Genomic DNA, 13838 nt, shown 5'->3' with positions numbered 1-13838 from the left:
TATGCTCTAACACCCGTCCTACGATCGCAAGGGTTTCACGTTGATTCCCATAGGTGTCGACCTAGCATCGCCGACATAGAGCATAGATGGTATGCATACCGAGCAAATCACATCGCTTACCATTAAAGAAGGAACAAGTCGACGATGATTTCAACAATCACACACAATTGGGTGCGAGCAAGTGTTTGCCGACATCATACACAACTTATTATCAGGAATCGTCTGTCTTTTTTATCTATCTTCCCACACAATTTCGATTACTGACCTGTTTACCAGGTATCACACACATCTTTTGTCATCGCAAATAGTTCGTCCAAGCAACATGTTTGCCTGGTATTACACACAACTTCAGATGTCGAATCGGTTGTGTTATTTTGCCTCATCGCAAATAATTCATTCGGATGAACTGTATGTCTTACATCACACACACTTGTATTCAGTTAACCGTTTGCATTATTTTAGTCCATCACAAACAGTTTGTGTGGGTCAACTGTGTGACGTAAATTGTGGTGTGCCAAATACTTCAGCCACACTATTTATCATTGGAAAACATTTAAAACTGCCCGACTGATTTCTGACTAATGTAAGTTGCCTCACGAGCCATCCGATTAAGGTTGATCGTGCAACGCTGCGCGTCCATCTGAACCACGCACTCACCGTCTGCCTTACCTTCACACGCAGTGAGATCCACTCGTTCTTCCATCAGACACGCAATCTCCACTTTTCCTCTTTATTTCTCCTCTTTGACTTTCAACCATGGCCCTCGCCGGAGCATCCGCAAAGCGGCGTGCAGCATCCTAGCCATCAATCCGTCGCACCCATGCTGTCTTCTAGCATCCTGGCGTCCGTCGTCATGCTCAATGTCGACGAGCACCGTTTGGCACCGTCATCGACGTTGGTGCAGAGCGACCGACGTTGCAGAGGAGCACTTGGTTCTTGCCGATGGTGCGCGCCTCCTGGGGAAGCTGCAGTGCGGTGAAGCTTCGCGGCGATTGTCGGGATGCAGTGATGGAGCACCACTGTGCTGGTGTTCGCGCCGCAAGGAAACATCATCGAGATTGCAATGAAGCGTGGCAGGGTTCGTTGGAGCTCCGACGAGATTCCAATGAAGCGCCGGATAGCGCCGCCAAGCTGCAATGAAGCGTCGTGGGGTTCGTTGGAGCTTCAACGAGGTTGCAATGAAGCGTCGAAAGCGCCGTCGAAGTTGCAATGAAGCGTTGCGGGGTCGTTGGAGCTCCGGCGAGGTTGCAATGAAGCGCCGCCGAAGTTGCAGTGAAGCGCTGCAAGGTCGTTGGAGCTCCGACGAGGTTGCAATGAAGCACCGCCGCGCCACCGGTGCTTTGAGTTGTTGCCATGGAGCTGCTGCAGGAGCTGGCTGATTTGTACGGCTGTAGAGCGTCTGGGCTTAATTTTGACACAAATCATCCGGATGATTTGTAGTAACCATCTTTATCATTTGTGTCCGTGTAATTATCTTCAAATGTGTCGCTTAGATTGGTCAAATAATTGGCACAAGCATGATCTATAGATGTTGTGTTTGTCCGCATTTTACTAAAAAAAAAGCTTCAAAACATGCAATAAGGCTACCAATATTGGGTGGACAGGTACACCACACGCCCCGGTGCCCTAGATACACCATCGCAATTCTTACAAGTTTCATGGGATATCAAGATGTCTGACGCAAGATTGCCGCGAGACAAAATGCGTCCGGAGTACACCCGAGGTTTCACATGGAAGAGGACAATACAAAATGAAATATAATTGAGAGTTCAAATAAATACCAACACATCAAACTCAACTCTTGTTGGCTTCTTACACGTGAGAATAGGAATCACTCGGTAGTCAACAGGACCACGCTTACCCCGGAACGGCTGATTCAGCTGCAATGTCAATCCTGTGGTCAAATTTGTATAGAACTACGATAAGCAAAACACATTCAAGGAGAACAGATTAAGAGAGCTTCCAGCAAACTATTGGCAGATGAGTCATTTTTGAGTTGTTCTAAGCTGATAAAAATATTTCAATTCTGGAAGTCCAAGTCTGCGCTATGGCACCTTTAGTAAACCATCTGCAAGGTGGCGACTGTAGCAGTTAATAACAATCGTCAACTAGTGTCATTTGCATGGAAAGAGCGAGGAAAGTGCACCTTTAAACTACCTTCGGATCAGATTAACGAGAAATGTGGATATTTTGTCACTCCAAATAATAGCAATTCGATCTTTCCCACTCCATGTCATGACGACATGTCGCCCCAAGATCCAAATATCTGGGTGACATGGGTGGCAATGCCATTATTTGGAGTTCAATAATGAAAGGATCAAAGCAAAGTAGAATAATTCCTGGTTATCATAACATACAATCAGATCTGCAAGTAAGTCAAAAACTTCCAGCGATCTCCATATTTAGTATTAACTTCACGGCAAAAATATTTAAGGAACATGACTTACTATCCGTTGCAGCCTTCATTACACAATGATGGCAAAATGATTGCCAACTACATCTAAGCTTACAAATTTCTTCCATAATTAAATAATATCGAGTGTTCATGTTAACATATTGAAATGGTGGTGAAATCTTATTCTTTTTATAGATATTCAATTAGTAGAGTAAAGAGGCACCTTAGATTTCCCTTCTAGTACTTGTGAAGATCCACCTATATAGATGTCAGGTACAATCTATGGCACACAGACCCCACATGTGCCACTAAACGTTTTGGGCTCCTGGAACCAATGGTTAAAAAGGAAAATCGAGGTAGCACCATATCATATATTTTGACTGAATTTTTTTCTGTAACTCAAAAGGGTCATTATTACTTTGTAAGCAGGAAAGGTTTGCCTAGCTACATAACAAAAATAACCGAGGTAACAAGTAACAACTGAATATGGCAAGTTATGATTAACTCTACTTAACTAAATTTGGGTACATATCCACACAATTACAAAATATATTATTAGAATGTCAACAAGTGCTGATACTGAAACATTTAATTTGCCAATGGAGTAAGATAGTGAAATTATAAAAGAGAAGCATAAAATTATATATGTACAAAAGAATTACGTGATAATGTAACTCACCTTACACTAGAACTAGTTGTTTTACTTGTCGCCAAATGGCCCAAATCGCTGCCAAACATGCTCGATTAAATCCCTTCGGAGTTGGTTATCTGTTGACTTTGCACAAATACTAGCATTTTTCCGAAGTAAATCAGCAAAATGAACAGCAGGTCCATATTCAACGTCTGACAGTGGAGCAACCGGTTTCTCTGAAATTTCATTCGAGTCAAAACAAGCACTTGCCATATCTTGCTCATCCTCAAGTGTCATGTTATGCAGTATGATGCAAACCTGCATGATTTTGCCTAGAGTTGCCTTCTGGAAGAATTTTGTTGGGCCACGCACAATGGGAAAACGTGATTCTAGGAGTCCAAATGCTCGTTGGACATCATTCCTTGCTCCCCCTTGATGTCGTGTGAATAATCGATCCTTTTCAGTCTGAGGGAGGGGTGTCGCCTTAATGAAGGCAGGCCATTCTGGGTATATACCATCAGCAAGATAGTAACCCATACTGTACTGCCTCCTGTTGATGGAGAATTGCACACGAGGACCTTGACCTTTCAAGACATCAGTGAACAAACGTGATTGATTCAGCATGGTAATGTCACTACGAGACCCAACAACACCAAAGAAAGCATGCCATATCCAGAGGTCTTGTGAAGCAACAGCTTCAAGAATGATATTAACAACAGCTTGATCACTGTGAGTAAGATGACGCACCCATTTAACTGGGCATTTTTTCCACTCCCAGTGCATACAGCCAATGCTTCCCAGCATGCCAGGGAACCCACGGGTCTCACCCATTTGTAGAAGACGCTGCACATCAACACTAGTGGGGCTCCTCAAGTATTCTTCACCGAACATGTTGATCACCCCGTCCACAAACTGCTCCAAACAGTTCATTACTGTGCTGAAACCAATTTCTACATATTTGTCAGTGGCGCCAGAGGGGGAACCCAATGCTAATATACGAATAGCTACTGTGCACTTCTGTAGAGGTGTGAGTCCTTGACGATTAAGGCCATCTCTCCTTTCTGTGAAATAGGGAGACCACTCTCCCAAGGCACGCACTATACGTAGAAAGAGGGGTCTTCTCATCCTGTACCTTGTACGGAACTGATCATCAGTGTAGATTGGATGCTCAGCGAAGTAATCAGCCACAAGTTGTTCATGGCCCTCTTCACGATTTCTCACTATGTACTTCCTACTCCCGCGGCGAGATGCACCAGCTTGCTGAGGTTTAATTTTGGCCTGGATCTTCCCATTGATCTGCTCAAGCAAATTATGGAAGATGCTTTGTTCAGAAATCAAATCTTCCATAGTGTATATGCCGGTTGGGTCAATGGTAGTGCTGTCATCAGAATCATCGGAGCAGGATGATGTGTCTGACTGGTGGGACATATCTGCAAAGATAAGCAAAGAGAAATGCTTCAACATGTATGTGAAATACTTGCTGATGGTAAATCCGGATTGAAGATGCACTCATTTGTTTTCTACAAATAAAAATGCACAAAACCAGGACACAAATGAACTTTACACATGCATTGCAAATGTATGTATCCAAGTTTATTATTGGGCAAGCACAACTAGTAGCTCTTAAACATAATAGCAAAATGAAGATACTAAAGGCAACTCCAAAGGTTGCCCTGCTTCTTCCCTACTTGTCCGTTTGGAACAGGGCAGATAGAAAGTACTCTCCAATGAGGACCCCCGCTTCCTCCTTGTTTGTCCATTGTGTCCACCTCTCCCCATTTCTTCCCTACTTCCGGGGAAGAAGTAGTGATGAGGACATCGATACCATTGTTACACCTGCTATACCTACTGGACCAGTTACTAGAGCTCGCGCACACCAATTGAATTACCAGGTACTTTCGTTTCTTGGAAATCTTTCTAATGTTCATGAACATATGATGCTGCCTAAAATAGATACTTTTGTTTTGCTTACGAATGAAGGACCTAGCATGGACAAAAAGGATGACCATTGGAGCGGGATCAAGCATGGAGGGAAAGGTGCACACGCGGGAAAGAACAAGGGAGCTTCCAGTGGTGATTTTCGGACTTTGAAGCCACCATAAGGAAAGCATGAAGGCTTGGACAAAATATACAAGATGTCACTTCATAAATTTCGTCCATAGGCTATTATAGGTGTCGCGTCACCTTATTTTTGGGCCAGGCCCATGTAATTTCGAAATACTACCACGTAGGTTGTTTTTAGAGTCCATAAGTGTGGGGAAACCGAGTTTAGGGTAGTTTTCGGACCCCTCCTCCAAGGGTCACGAAAATCCCTCCCTATTCCCTCATATATACAGCCCTTAGGGCACCGTTTAGACTTGGCTTTTGTTTAGATTACAAGTTCGCCATAGCTGCAACTTCGCGTTCTTCGTTTGTGTTCCACGACTAGACAAAGGCGTCACAGAACACCACTTTCATCAATAAAGCTTTCCTCTTATATTCGCAATATCCAGATTGCAATCTTAGTTTCTTGCTTGTTCTTCGTTTGCGTGCAGGAAACAGACCCTCGTGGTTAGGTTGATCGTGCTCCGGCGTGGTCAATAACCTCTCGGAGCTGGTTTAGCTATTGCTAAGGCGCGACGTCCTCACAGGTTCGTAGTCGGATCATCAAAGTCTACTCCACCAAAAACGATAACCACCATCTCATCGAAAGACAGGGTCAACTTAGCCTCTATCAAGTAGGGCGTCCGGCAGATAGCCACCTCAGCAGCGGACAGTTGGGCCCAAAAGACCATCCAGCCCACTCCCCCCACCCCCACCCCGCATCCAACTCTCTCTCTCTCTCTTCCACTATCTACTTCGCCTCGAGAGAAACCCTCATCTCCCGCCACTGCCATCTGCTCTTGGCCGCCATCCCGCGTGCCATGCCAGGCACTCACGGTTCCGACGACCTCGCAAGCACCTGCGTTGGGCATGGGCGACCCCAGCGCCGCTCCTCTGACCGGTGCGTCGGGCCTCACATTGGCGTGCCATCACGCGGTGCCGGTCCTAGCCGCCCCGCGGCAGCAGATCGAGCCATGCTGGCCCCTTTAACGGATCCGGCAGTGACTGGCAGCACTCTTGCTTTCCTCCACCAAGTTGGCCGAGGAGGAGTAGGGGCATGTTGCATCGGCCAAGGAGAAGAGGAATGACACATCATCTGAGGAGGGGAATGGCGCTCGGGCCGAGGCAGAAGGAGGATCCGGCAATTGCGCGGCCATAACCACGTACTTGGTCACGGAGTAGGAGGACGAAGGTAAGCGGCTCGCCATTGAAGAGAGGGAGATGGAGGAGGCAATGCAAGCTTCCCTCGCCGATACCGACAATGTAGATGATGACAACCTCGGCCTGGAAGATAATAACAACGAGCTAGGGGGCAATGAAGATGAAGGCACGGACAACGACTACGACAGTCGCCTCGGAAACTTCACCATTCACGTGAACTATCAACTATGGTTTCCTTTTAGTACTCATTATTTGTCCAATGCCGAATAGTGTATGTGTATGTCATGATGAACTATGTCTAATTAGCCGTATGTTTTAGTTGTATGTTTAGTCGTATGTGATGAAATATGGATGTGTAGCATATGTGTAGGAAAATTCCAATTTTTCAATTTTGGAAAAAATTGGGGGCAGACAAATAGGAGGGCTGTTGTGTACCATGGTACTATGGTGTCCTCCCTATTTGACTAGACGGGCACGCGGAAATAGAGAGGACAAACAAGTTGTTATAAAATCAGATATTCTTTGGGAAAGCTTCACTTATTCCATCTTAGGTTTTACTTGCACTAGGCACTGAAAAATCAAGCAAAAATACAGAACCACCCAAGCTACTGACAAGAAAGTTCTTCAACTCGGCAACAACCAACGAATTATTCTGTCTGTCCCTGAATTTCATCAATCATCCAGAATGCCACGGTCCAAGAAAGACGAGGGCAATCAGTTGATTATTATGTTCCGTAGGCTAGTGCTACTGATCTTGAAATGCCTAGATATCCTTTACTGAATGGGCGAATTGCTGTATGCCCTTGCGTTTTACAGGTGATTTGCTACCGTAATTACGTCCCCTTATCATTGTCCACTCACCCTCTACGCTAAAACTTAATACTACCTGGTATAGTGTTCCAATTCGTCAGGTTTTAGTGAAACAGAAGCAGTTGAAGTTCAGAAAACACATGGGCGCAAAACTTCCAACAGGGGATTCCCAAGGTTTTGCATTCAGCCGCGAACAATCCCCCAATCCGTGCGGATAGCAAGTATACTTAATTAGACGCTAACTTAGTAGTAACCAAACCGATGCAGTAATCTAAAATGGTATATTTGCGGCGTGAAGCTATGGCGGAAAGTTAAAACGGAGCGACCAAAGGTCAAATTATGCATCTTGCGAGAATAATAACGAGAATAGAACAAAATACCTGCTTCGCGCAATGTGGGAGGAAGAGGGGACGAATGGTCGGTGGAAGGGGTTTGGGAAATGAAAGGGGAAACAACAGGAGACCCCGACATGGACCAACCTCGCTGGTTAGGCACGGCGGCGCGACGGTGAAGGAGGGGAGCGGCTCCCGGCGGGAGAAGGGGGCGCAAGGCGATAGTGGCAGTGGGGCTAGGGTTAGGGGTCGCCGGCGATTCGAGGGGGGTGGCCGGGGAAACGGAGAGCACGCATGCGCCGCTGGTGGTGGAAGCCGGAACTGACAGGCGACGGGAGCTCCAGAGTCTCTTTTTTTCTCCTTTTTTTTTCGAGTACCCTCTTTTGAGCGGAAGTGGGCCGCAGAGTTGCGGGAGAGCCCGGAAATTGGTTTCGGCCCGGAAAAGGATTAAGAATGAAATCCGTTCTCGCCCCATCACTGCCGGCCTGGCCCATCAAGAAGAATTACTCAACTATACATGATATCGCGTGCCTCCTGGCCCATTTATACATGGGCCTGATGCCCCCCGAGGTTATTAGGTCACCTCCAGTATAAATGTGCCGAGCAGGGTCTCCTCGTCGTCCCCCTACTCTTTCCCTCGCCGCCGCCACCTCCGTCTCCTCGGGTTTGCACAGTCGTCCACCATGGTGAGCTTCTCTCCTCCCCGCCACGTTGATATTTCCGGCGGACGCCTCTTCCTCTCGTAGCGGACGTGGTAAGGAATCCTTTGTTGTTGCTCCGCAGCCGAAGCAGATCCACGAGATCAAGGACTTCCTGCTGACGGCGCGCCGGAAGGACGCGCGGTCGGTGCGGATCAAGAGGACCAAGGACGCCGTCAAGTTCAAGGTTCGCTGCTCCAGGTACCTCTACACGCTCTGCGTCTTCGATGCCGACAAGGCCAACAAGCTCAAGCAGTCCCTCCCACCAGGTTCGTCCTCGTGGCCCCGCCCCCTCCCCCTCTCCCCCATTTAGGTCTCGACATGTTTGATCTGTGTTGTCTGGCTGCTTACATAGCTTCCCCGCTGGTGCTGCACAAGATAGATGTGCGTAACCTGTTTCGACTTTGACGCTCCCCGTAAGTATGCGCATTAGGATGTGTTGCTGCTCCACACGTGGTCTGATTGGTGTGTGTATCTACGTACGTATGCTTGTGTAAACGATTTGTTTGCTACATGGTATTGTGTTGGTGTTGATTTATCTGGTATAATATGCACCGCGAGCAATAAAATCTGGGATAATCATAGGCGTACTGCTATATGATGCAAGCTGTTGACTTTCCAGCTGATCTGCTACTTTTACACAATTGCTTGATAGATGCATCTTAGTGGGTTGCATATGTTAGTGCTGGACACTCAGTGGCATTGGACTACCTTAGTACTGCACAAGTCAGTGTACCCCTTCATCAGGTTTTATGTTATCTTGTTGGTTATAATTTGCACGCATGTCCATTGATATTATAACTGCATAATGCAAGCATAGTCTCGTTAACCTCATGAGGACACCATTTGATGTTGAGGAACTGCTCAGTTCCGAGCCAGATTGTCCATGACTAGAATGTCTGCTTGGATTGTTTACATCCTCCTTGGTTCAGTCATGTTTCACATCATATCCGGCAATTATGATTTGTATTCAATATGTGCTTTACTGACACATCCCTTATGCATACAGATGTCCCATTTCGCAACCAATGATATGCTTACTAATTGTGATTGCCCTCTTTGCAGGTTTGAGCGTCCAGGAGGTTTGAGCATCAAGCCAGTCAATGCCTTTTCTAGTAGCGGGAATGTTCTATCCATCGTTCTTTAGTAACTGTTAGCAGGCTCTCCTTGTTTACCCCCATTTAAAAGAGTTTTGATGTTCCAAGACTGGAATGTAATGTTGGGAGCTATGTGGTTGAACCTGTGAGGATTTTTGTGTTAATTTTCACTTGCTGGAGGAGATCGATTATCTTATCATAAATTCGTTTAGTATCTCATTATTTTCCTGGATTGTTTTGCATTTTCTTGAGCCATTACCCATGGATTATTTGTTTTGACTTTCTGGCAGAATCACTTAATTGGTAGTACTTCCTCTATCCATATATATATAGGGCCTAATGCGTTATGACATGCAAGTTACACAAAGCATGTCTTCAAATTCGTACGTGAAAGGAGTTTTCAATGATATAATTTTCACATTATACATTTCATATATTATTAATCTTATCAATAGTCAAAGGCAATCTTGAAAAATGCATTAGGCCCTATATATATGGATGGAGGGAGTATAAGATTTTGAGGTTGTGGTGTTGGAACAAGTCGGTTCTTCTTGTTTTTTCGTGCAATTTAAATCTCCCAAAGATACGTTTGTGCCAGTGTTCACATTTATTGCTTCATTTCCTTCAAGGTTTGCCTTTTTAATGTAAAATTCGTTCCCGAAGTGCAGGAAAAAGCCACTGAAAATTAGAAAACGCAGAAGGATTTTTCACTTGTTTGGTTCACAGACAAAAGCGTCACACAAATTCAAACAAACACACAAATTTAATCAGGATATCTGTGGCATTAACGTCTCTTCTGCCCAAAAAATATTGTCTCTTCAGCCTCTGCCTCAACGTTTAGCCAGACAGGCACATGCAAGGCCAAGTGCGCCCCCATGGGGTATGCTAAAATGCACACTGATGGAGCTGTGCTGCGGAACTGATGCTGGAAATTACCTGCTACTCCCTCCGCTTCCTAAATATAAGTCTTTTTAGGAATTCTACTAGAGGACTACATATGGATCTGCTACTCCCTCCGTTCCTAAATATAAGTTTTTTTAGGTGAGTCTTTTTAGGAATTCTACTAGAGGACTACATATGGATGTATATAAACATACTTTAAAGGACTACATATGGATGTATATAGACATATTTTAGAGTGTAGATTCATTCATTTTGCTTCGTATGTACTCCCTTCGTTTCTAAATATAAGTCTTCCTAGAGATTTCACTAGTAGACTACATACGGATGTATATAGACATACTTTAAAGTGTAGATTCATTCATTTTGCTTCATATATACACTTCTACTGAAATCTCTTAAAAGACTTATATTTAGGAATGGAGGGAGTAGTCCCCTAGTGAAATCTTCTAAGGGTTTGTTCGGTTAATCCCTACCACAAAGGGATTGGAGGGGTTTGAGGTGGATTTTGACTTATGAAGATTTAATCCTTTTTAATCCCCTTTAAACCCCTTGAAATCCTATGAATCGAACAAGGCCTAAAAGACTTATACTCCCTCCGTTCCTAAATACTCCCTCCGTTCCTAAATACTCCCTTCGTTCCTAAATATAAGACCTTTTAGAGATTGCACTATAAACTACATACGGATGTACATTGACATATTTTAGAGTATAGATTCACTCATTTTGCTTCGTATGTAGTCTTCTAATGTAATCTCTAAAAGGTCTTATATTTTGGAACGGAGGGAGTATAAGACATTTTAGAGATTGCATTATAAACTACATACGGATGTATCTAGACATATTTTAGAGTGTATATACATTCATTTTACTTCATATGTAGTCTGTGAAATCTTTAAAAGGTTTTATATTTTAAAACGGAGTGAGTATTTAGGAACGGAGGGTGTAGTTACTAGTGTATGACTTTGTTATTTCTTCGTACTGCAAGGAGGTGACGAGCGACATAAGAAGTGGTACTCAGGGGTGATATGGCTTCATTATCACAGAAATAAAACTCCCAAGCAACTAATTTTCATTGTAGTTTTGTCTTTAAAGGACAAGTCGTTAATGGTGACGCCAACAGTGTAGCTAAGCATTCTCTTACTGTCCAAATTGTATCCCGCCTCGTGAAAAAACAAAAAAAAAACTCAACGTTTAGCAGCGTCATAGGGCCGTTTAAACGTCTTCTTTCGTGGGTTGACACTTCAAAAGATGTTTCTTTACACCCTATTTAGATGTAGAAAAATTAGTTTGGCATCGTCCAAATTGTATCCCACCTCGTGTGAAAAAACAAAACAAAACAAAAACTCAACGTTTAGCAGCTCATATGGCCGTTTAAACGTCTTCTTTCGTGGGTTCACACTTCAGAAGATGTTTCTTTACACCCTATTTAGATGTAGAAAAATTAGTTTGGAATTGCCGGTCCAGATTCTATTGTTTGGGGTGGTATAGGATTTGCGCTAGGAAAAGTTGGCCCAATTCGTAGCAAGCCACCTGCGCACGTCCCCCGCTTGCGCAAAGTTTTTGAGCACACGAGCTCGGAAAGGCTCGTAAATGCCCCCCTCCCCCCCTCCCCCCCTCCCCGCGTGACGCATACATGTCCGTTCAAAGCAGGGGATCGAAGCTCCTTTGGCTTGTGAGCTCGCAATCGACGACGACGACACTGGTAAGTTCTCCGGCCCTTCTCTTCGAGTCGCCCCCTCCCTCCCATCCGTCATCTTGTCCTCTCAGGCACTCCTCTCCCTCTTCTATCCCTCCTCTCCGGCCCTTAAACCCTAGATTGGGTAGGGAAAGGCGCAGGGGAACAACAGTGGTAGTGGAATGTCGGCGGGAGTGGCGCCATCCCCTCGAGCTCAATTTTTTCTAGATTCGTAAGGAACGGCGTTGGTAGGGTAATTTTTGTGGTGTCCGTGGGGGAATTTCGGCAGTCCAATGCAACTTGATTTTAAGATGTCGAATTTGTGTGTTGCTAAAGTATGATTTGTTTGAACTATGCAGGTTTCTAGGGGAATTTAGGAGCTCGAATTTCCTTCGTTTCAAGGTATATTATCTATTCCTACTTCATTTGTGTACTGTGATTTTGTTTGTCTTTTGTACACTTGTTGTTGCAATGGTTTATTATGTATCAATGTTGTGAATATTTCATGGACAAATGGTGTGTGCATTGTAGCTTTTTCATGATGTCTCAACAAGAGTTGGTTAGCTACGTTACCGAAGAGAACAAAAGAAGAAAAAGAAAGAGAATATTGTTGACAAAGAAGTATTTCGAAATGGCATGTCTAGCATTTGCTCACTCAGTTCCCAGAGAGCGTCGAGGAACCTCAGATGCTTCGACGATGAGGAGGAAAATGTTGCATATCGGAAGTACATATTGAAACAAACTTATGAGGCGTCCGAGACAACTTGCTATGATAAGCTACGCTTAACTAAATGAAGCTTCCATCATCTTTGTGCTATGTTGCATGGGAAGTGTGGACTCAAACATAGCATGTTCATAACGATAGAAGAAAATGTTGCTATGTTCTTACAAGTTGTTGGACATAAGACTTAAAATGAGGATGTTGGGTGGCACGTACCAACATTCTTTAGAGACTAATGGTAGGCATTTCTCTACCGTGTCATCACCATCGTGTCTCTAACTAGGGAGTTTATCAAGCTTCCCGATCCTTCTATCACCCCTCCCGATGATTGAAGTCGAAGTGGTTTCCTAATGCACTTGGAGCACTCGATGGGTGTTATATTTGTGTGTTTGTTAATGTCACTAACAAAGGGAGGAATGGAATATGCACCAAGATATCAACACTAACATGCTAGGTGTGGTTGACTGGAACATGAAATTTCTCTATGTTCTACCTGGTTGGAGGGTTCGACAGCGGACTTGAGAATGCTAAAAGATGCTACAAGAATCGATTGCGAAGATGCATTTGTTGTACCATAGGGTACGACTCTTTATCTTTGTGCTTCATTTCTTATATTTAATTGTTAGCTAACTCATGTACTTGTCAATAGGAAAGTACTATCTTGTTGATGCTCGCTATACCAATGGACCAGGATTGTGCTGACCATGACATTTCGTACATGCTTTATGTTAAGTTCGTACTAATATATATATATATATGTATGTATATATATATATATGTATGTATATATATATATGTATGTATATATATATATACGAAATAATTAAAATATTTAAAATTAATCTAAACTATATTAAGTTACAAATTCTGGTTTTAATGTTGATATACGTGATTACGTATACGAGTTATTAAAGTAAATACAAAGTTATTTATTTTATATTATTTTTAATACGAAGTGTTTTTAAATTATTTCGCTTATATTACAGGATCTTTGAGGGGCTGTCGAGGCCAACAAGACGACTCAGGTGTACGCAGTGGTGTAATATCCTACTCAGTACTCACCATATTTATCATTATGTTGTTTCAGATGTAGCTAAGTTCGTTCACTTGATGTTTTAGTTGCAAATTTATGGAGTAAATTCCCATCGTCTTCCCAGACAGTTCCACCCGAAGGGAACACTTCTCTACGGCCATAAGGTTCTCATTCAAATGCCATAAAAGGCTACACAGAGAACTACCGGCAGAGTTTTCTCCTATAGGATCCCTAGCATAAGAACTCGTTCCATAAATTCAAAATAAAATACCAAGTGAAAACACGAAACTACATCATTTC

The 13838-nt window shown here is 43.8% G+C and overlaps 2 protein-coding genes across 5 annotated transcripts; one reads left to right on the top strand and one right to left on the bottom strand.

Annotated features, from left to right (window-relative positions):
- Positions 1–1568: 1568 nt before the first annotated feature.
- Positions 1569–7782, bottom strand: LOC123425779. 4 transcript variants are annotated; one of them, XR_006621880.1, is made up of 4 exons: positions 7460–7782; positions 3075–4456; positions 2147–2339; positions 1569–2068 (listed from the first exon to the last, which is right to left on the bottom strand). XR_006621880.1 is itself a non-coding variant. In XM_045109502.1 (3 exons), the coding sequence occupies exons 1-2, from the start codon at positions 7548–7550 to the stop codon at positions 3096–3098; spliced, it is 1452 nt and encodes a 483-aa protein (XP_044965437.1). In that variant the 5' UTR covers positions 7551–7782; the 3' UTR covers positions 1569–2068; positions 3075–3095. The 4 variants fall into 4 exon arrangements, 1 of the variants encoding a protein (XP_044965437.1); XR_006621878.1 differs by having other exon boundaries at positions 2147–2266; XR_006621879.1 differs by having other exon boundaries at positions 2158–2266.
- A 204-nt stretch (positions 7783–7986) lies between these two features.
- On the top strand, positions 7987–9409 carry LOC123425778 (60S ribosomal protein L38). Its single transcript, XM_045109501.1, has 3 exons — positions 7987–8097; positions 8195–8378; positions 9175–9409. The coding sequence occupies exons 1-3, from the start codon at positions 8095–8097 to the stop codon at positions 9195–9197; spliced, it is 210 nt and encodes a 69-aa protein (XP_044965436.1). The 5' UTR covers positions 7987–8094; the 3' UTR covers positions 9198–9409.
- The last annotated feature ends 4429 nt before the right edge of the window (positions 9410–13838 follow it).

This window comes from Hordeum vulgare, chromosome 2H (assembly GCF_904849725.1).
Source record: "Hordeum vulgare subsp. vulgare chromosome 2H, MorexV3_pseudomolecules_assembly, whole genome shotgun sequence".
Classification (NCBI taxonomy): Eukaryota; Viridiplantae; Streptophyta; class Magnoliopsida; order Poales; family Poaceae; genus Hordeum; species Hordeum vulgare.
Note: the sequence above shows the minus strand (reverse complement) of the source record. Positions and strands in the feature narration are given on the sequence as shown.

Coding starts and splice junctions, on each gene's coding strand:
- LOC123425779 (XM_045109502.1), bottom strand. CDS start 7,550: ATGTCGGGGTCTCCTGTTGTTTCCCCTTTCATTTCCCAAACCCCTTCC. Junction 4,457..7,459: donor TCCCACATTGCGCGAAGCAG/GTATTTTGTTCT, acceptor TTATCTTTGCAG/ATATGTCCCACCAGTCAGAC.
- LOC123425778 (XM_045109501.1), top strand. Junction 8,379..9,174: donor CAAGCAGTCCCTCCCACCAG/GTTCGTCCTCGT, acceptor CCCTCTTTGCAG/GTTTGAGCGTCCAGGAGGTT.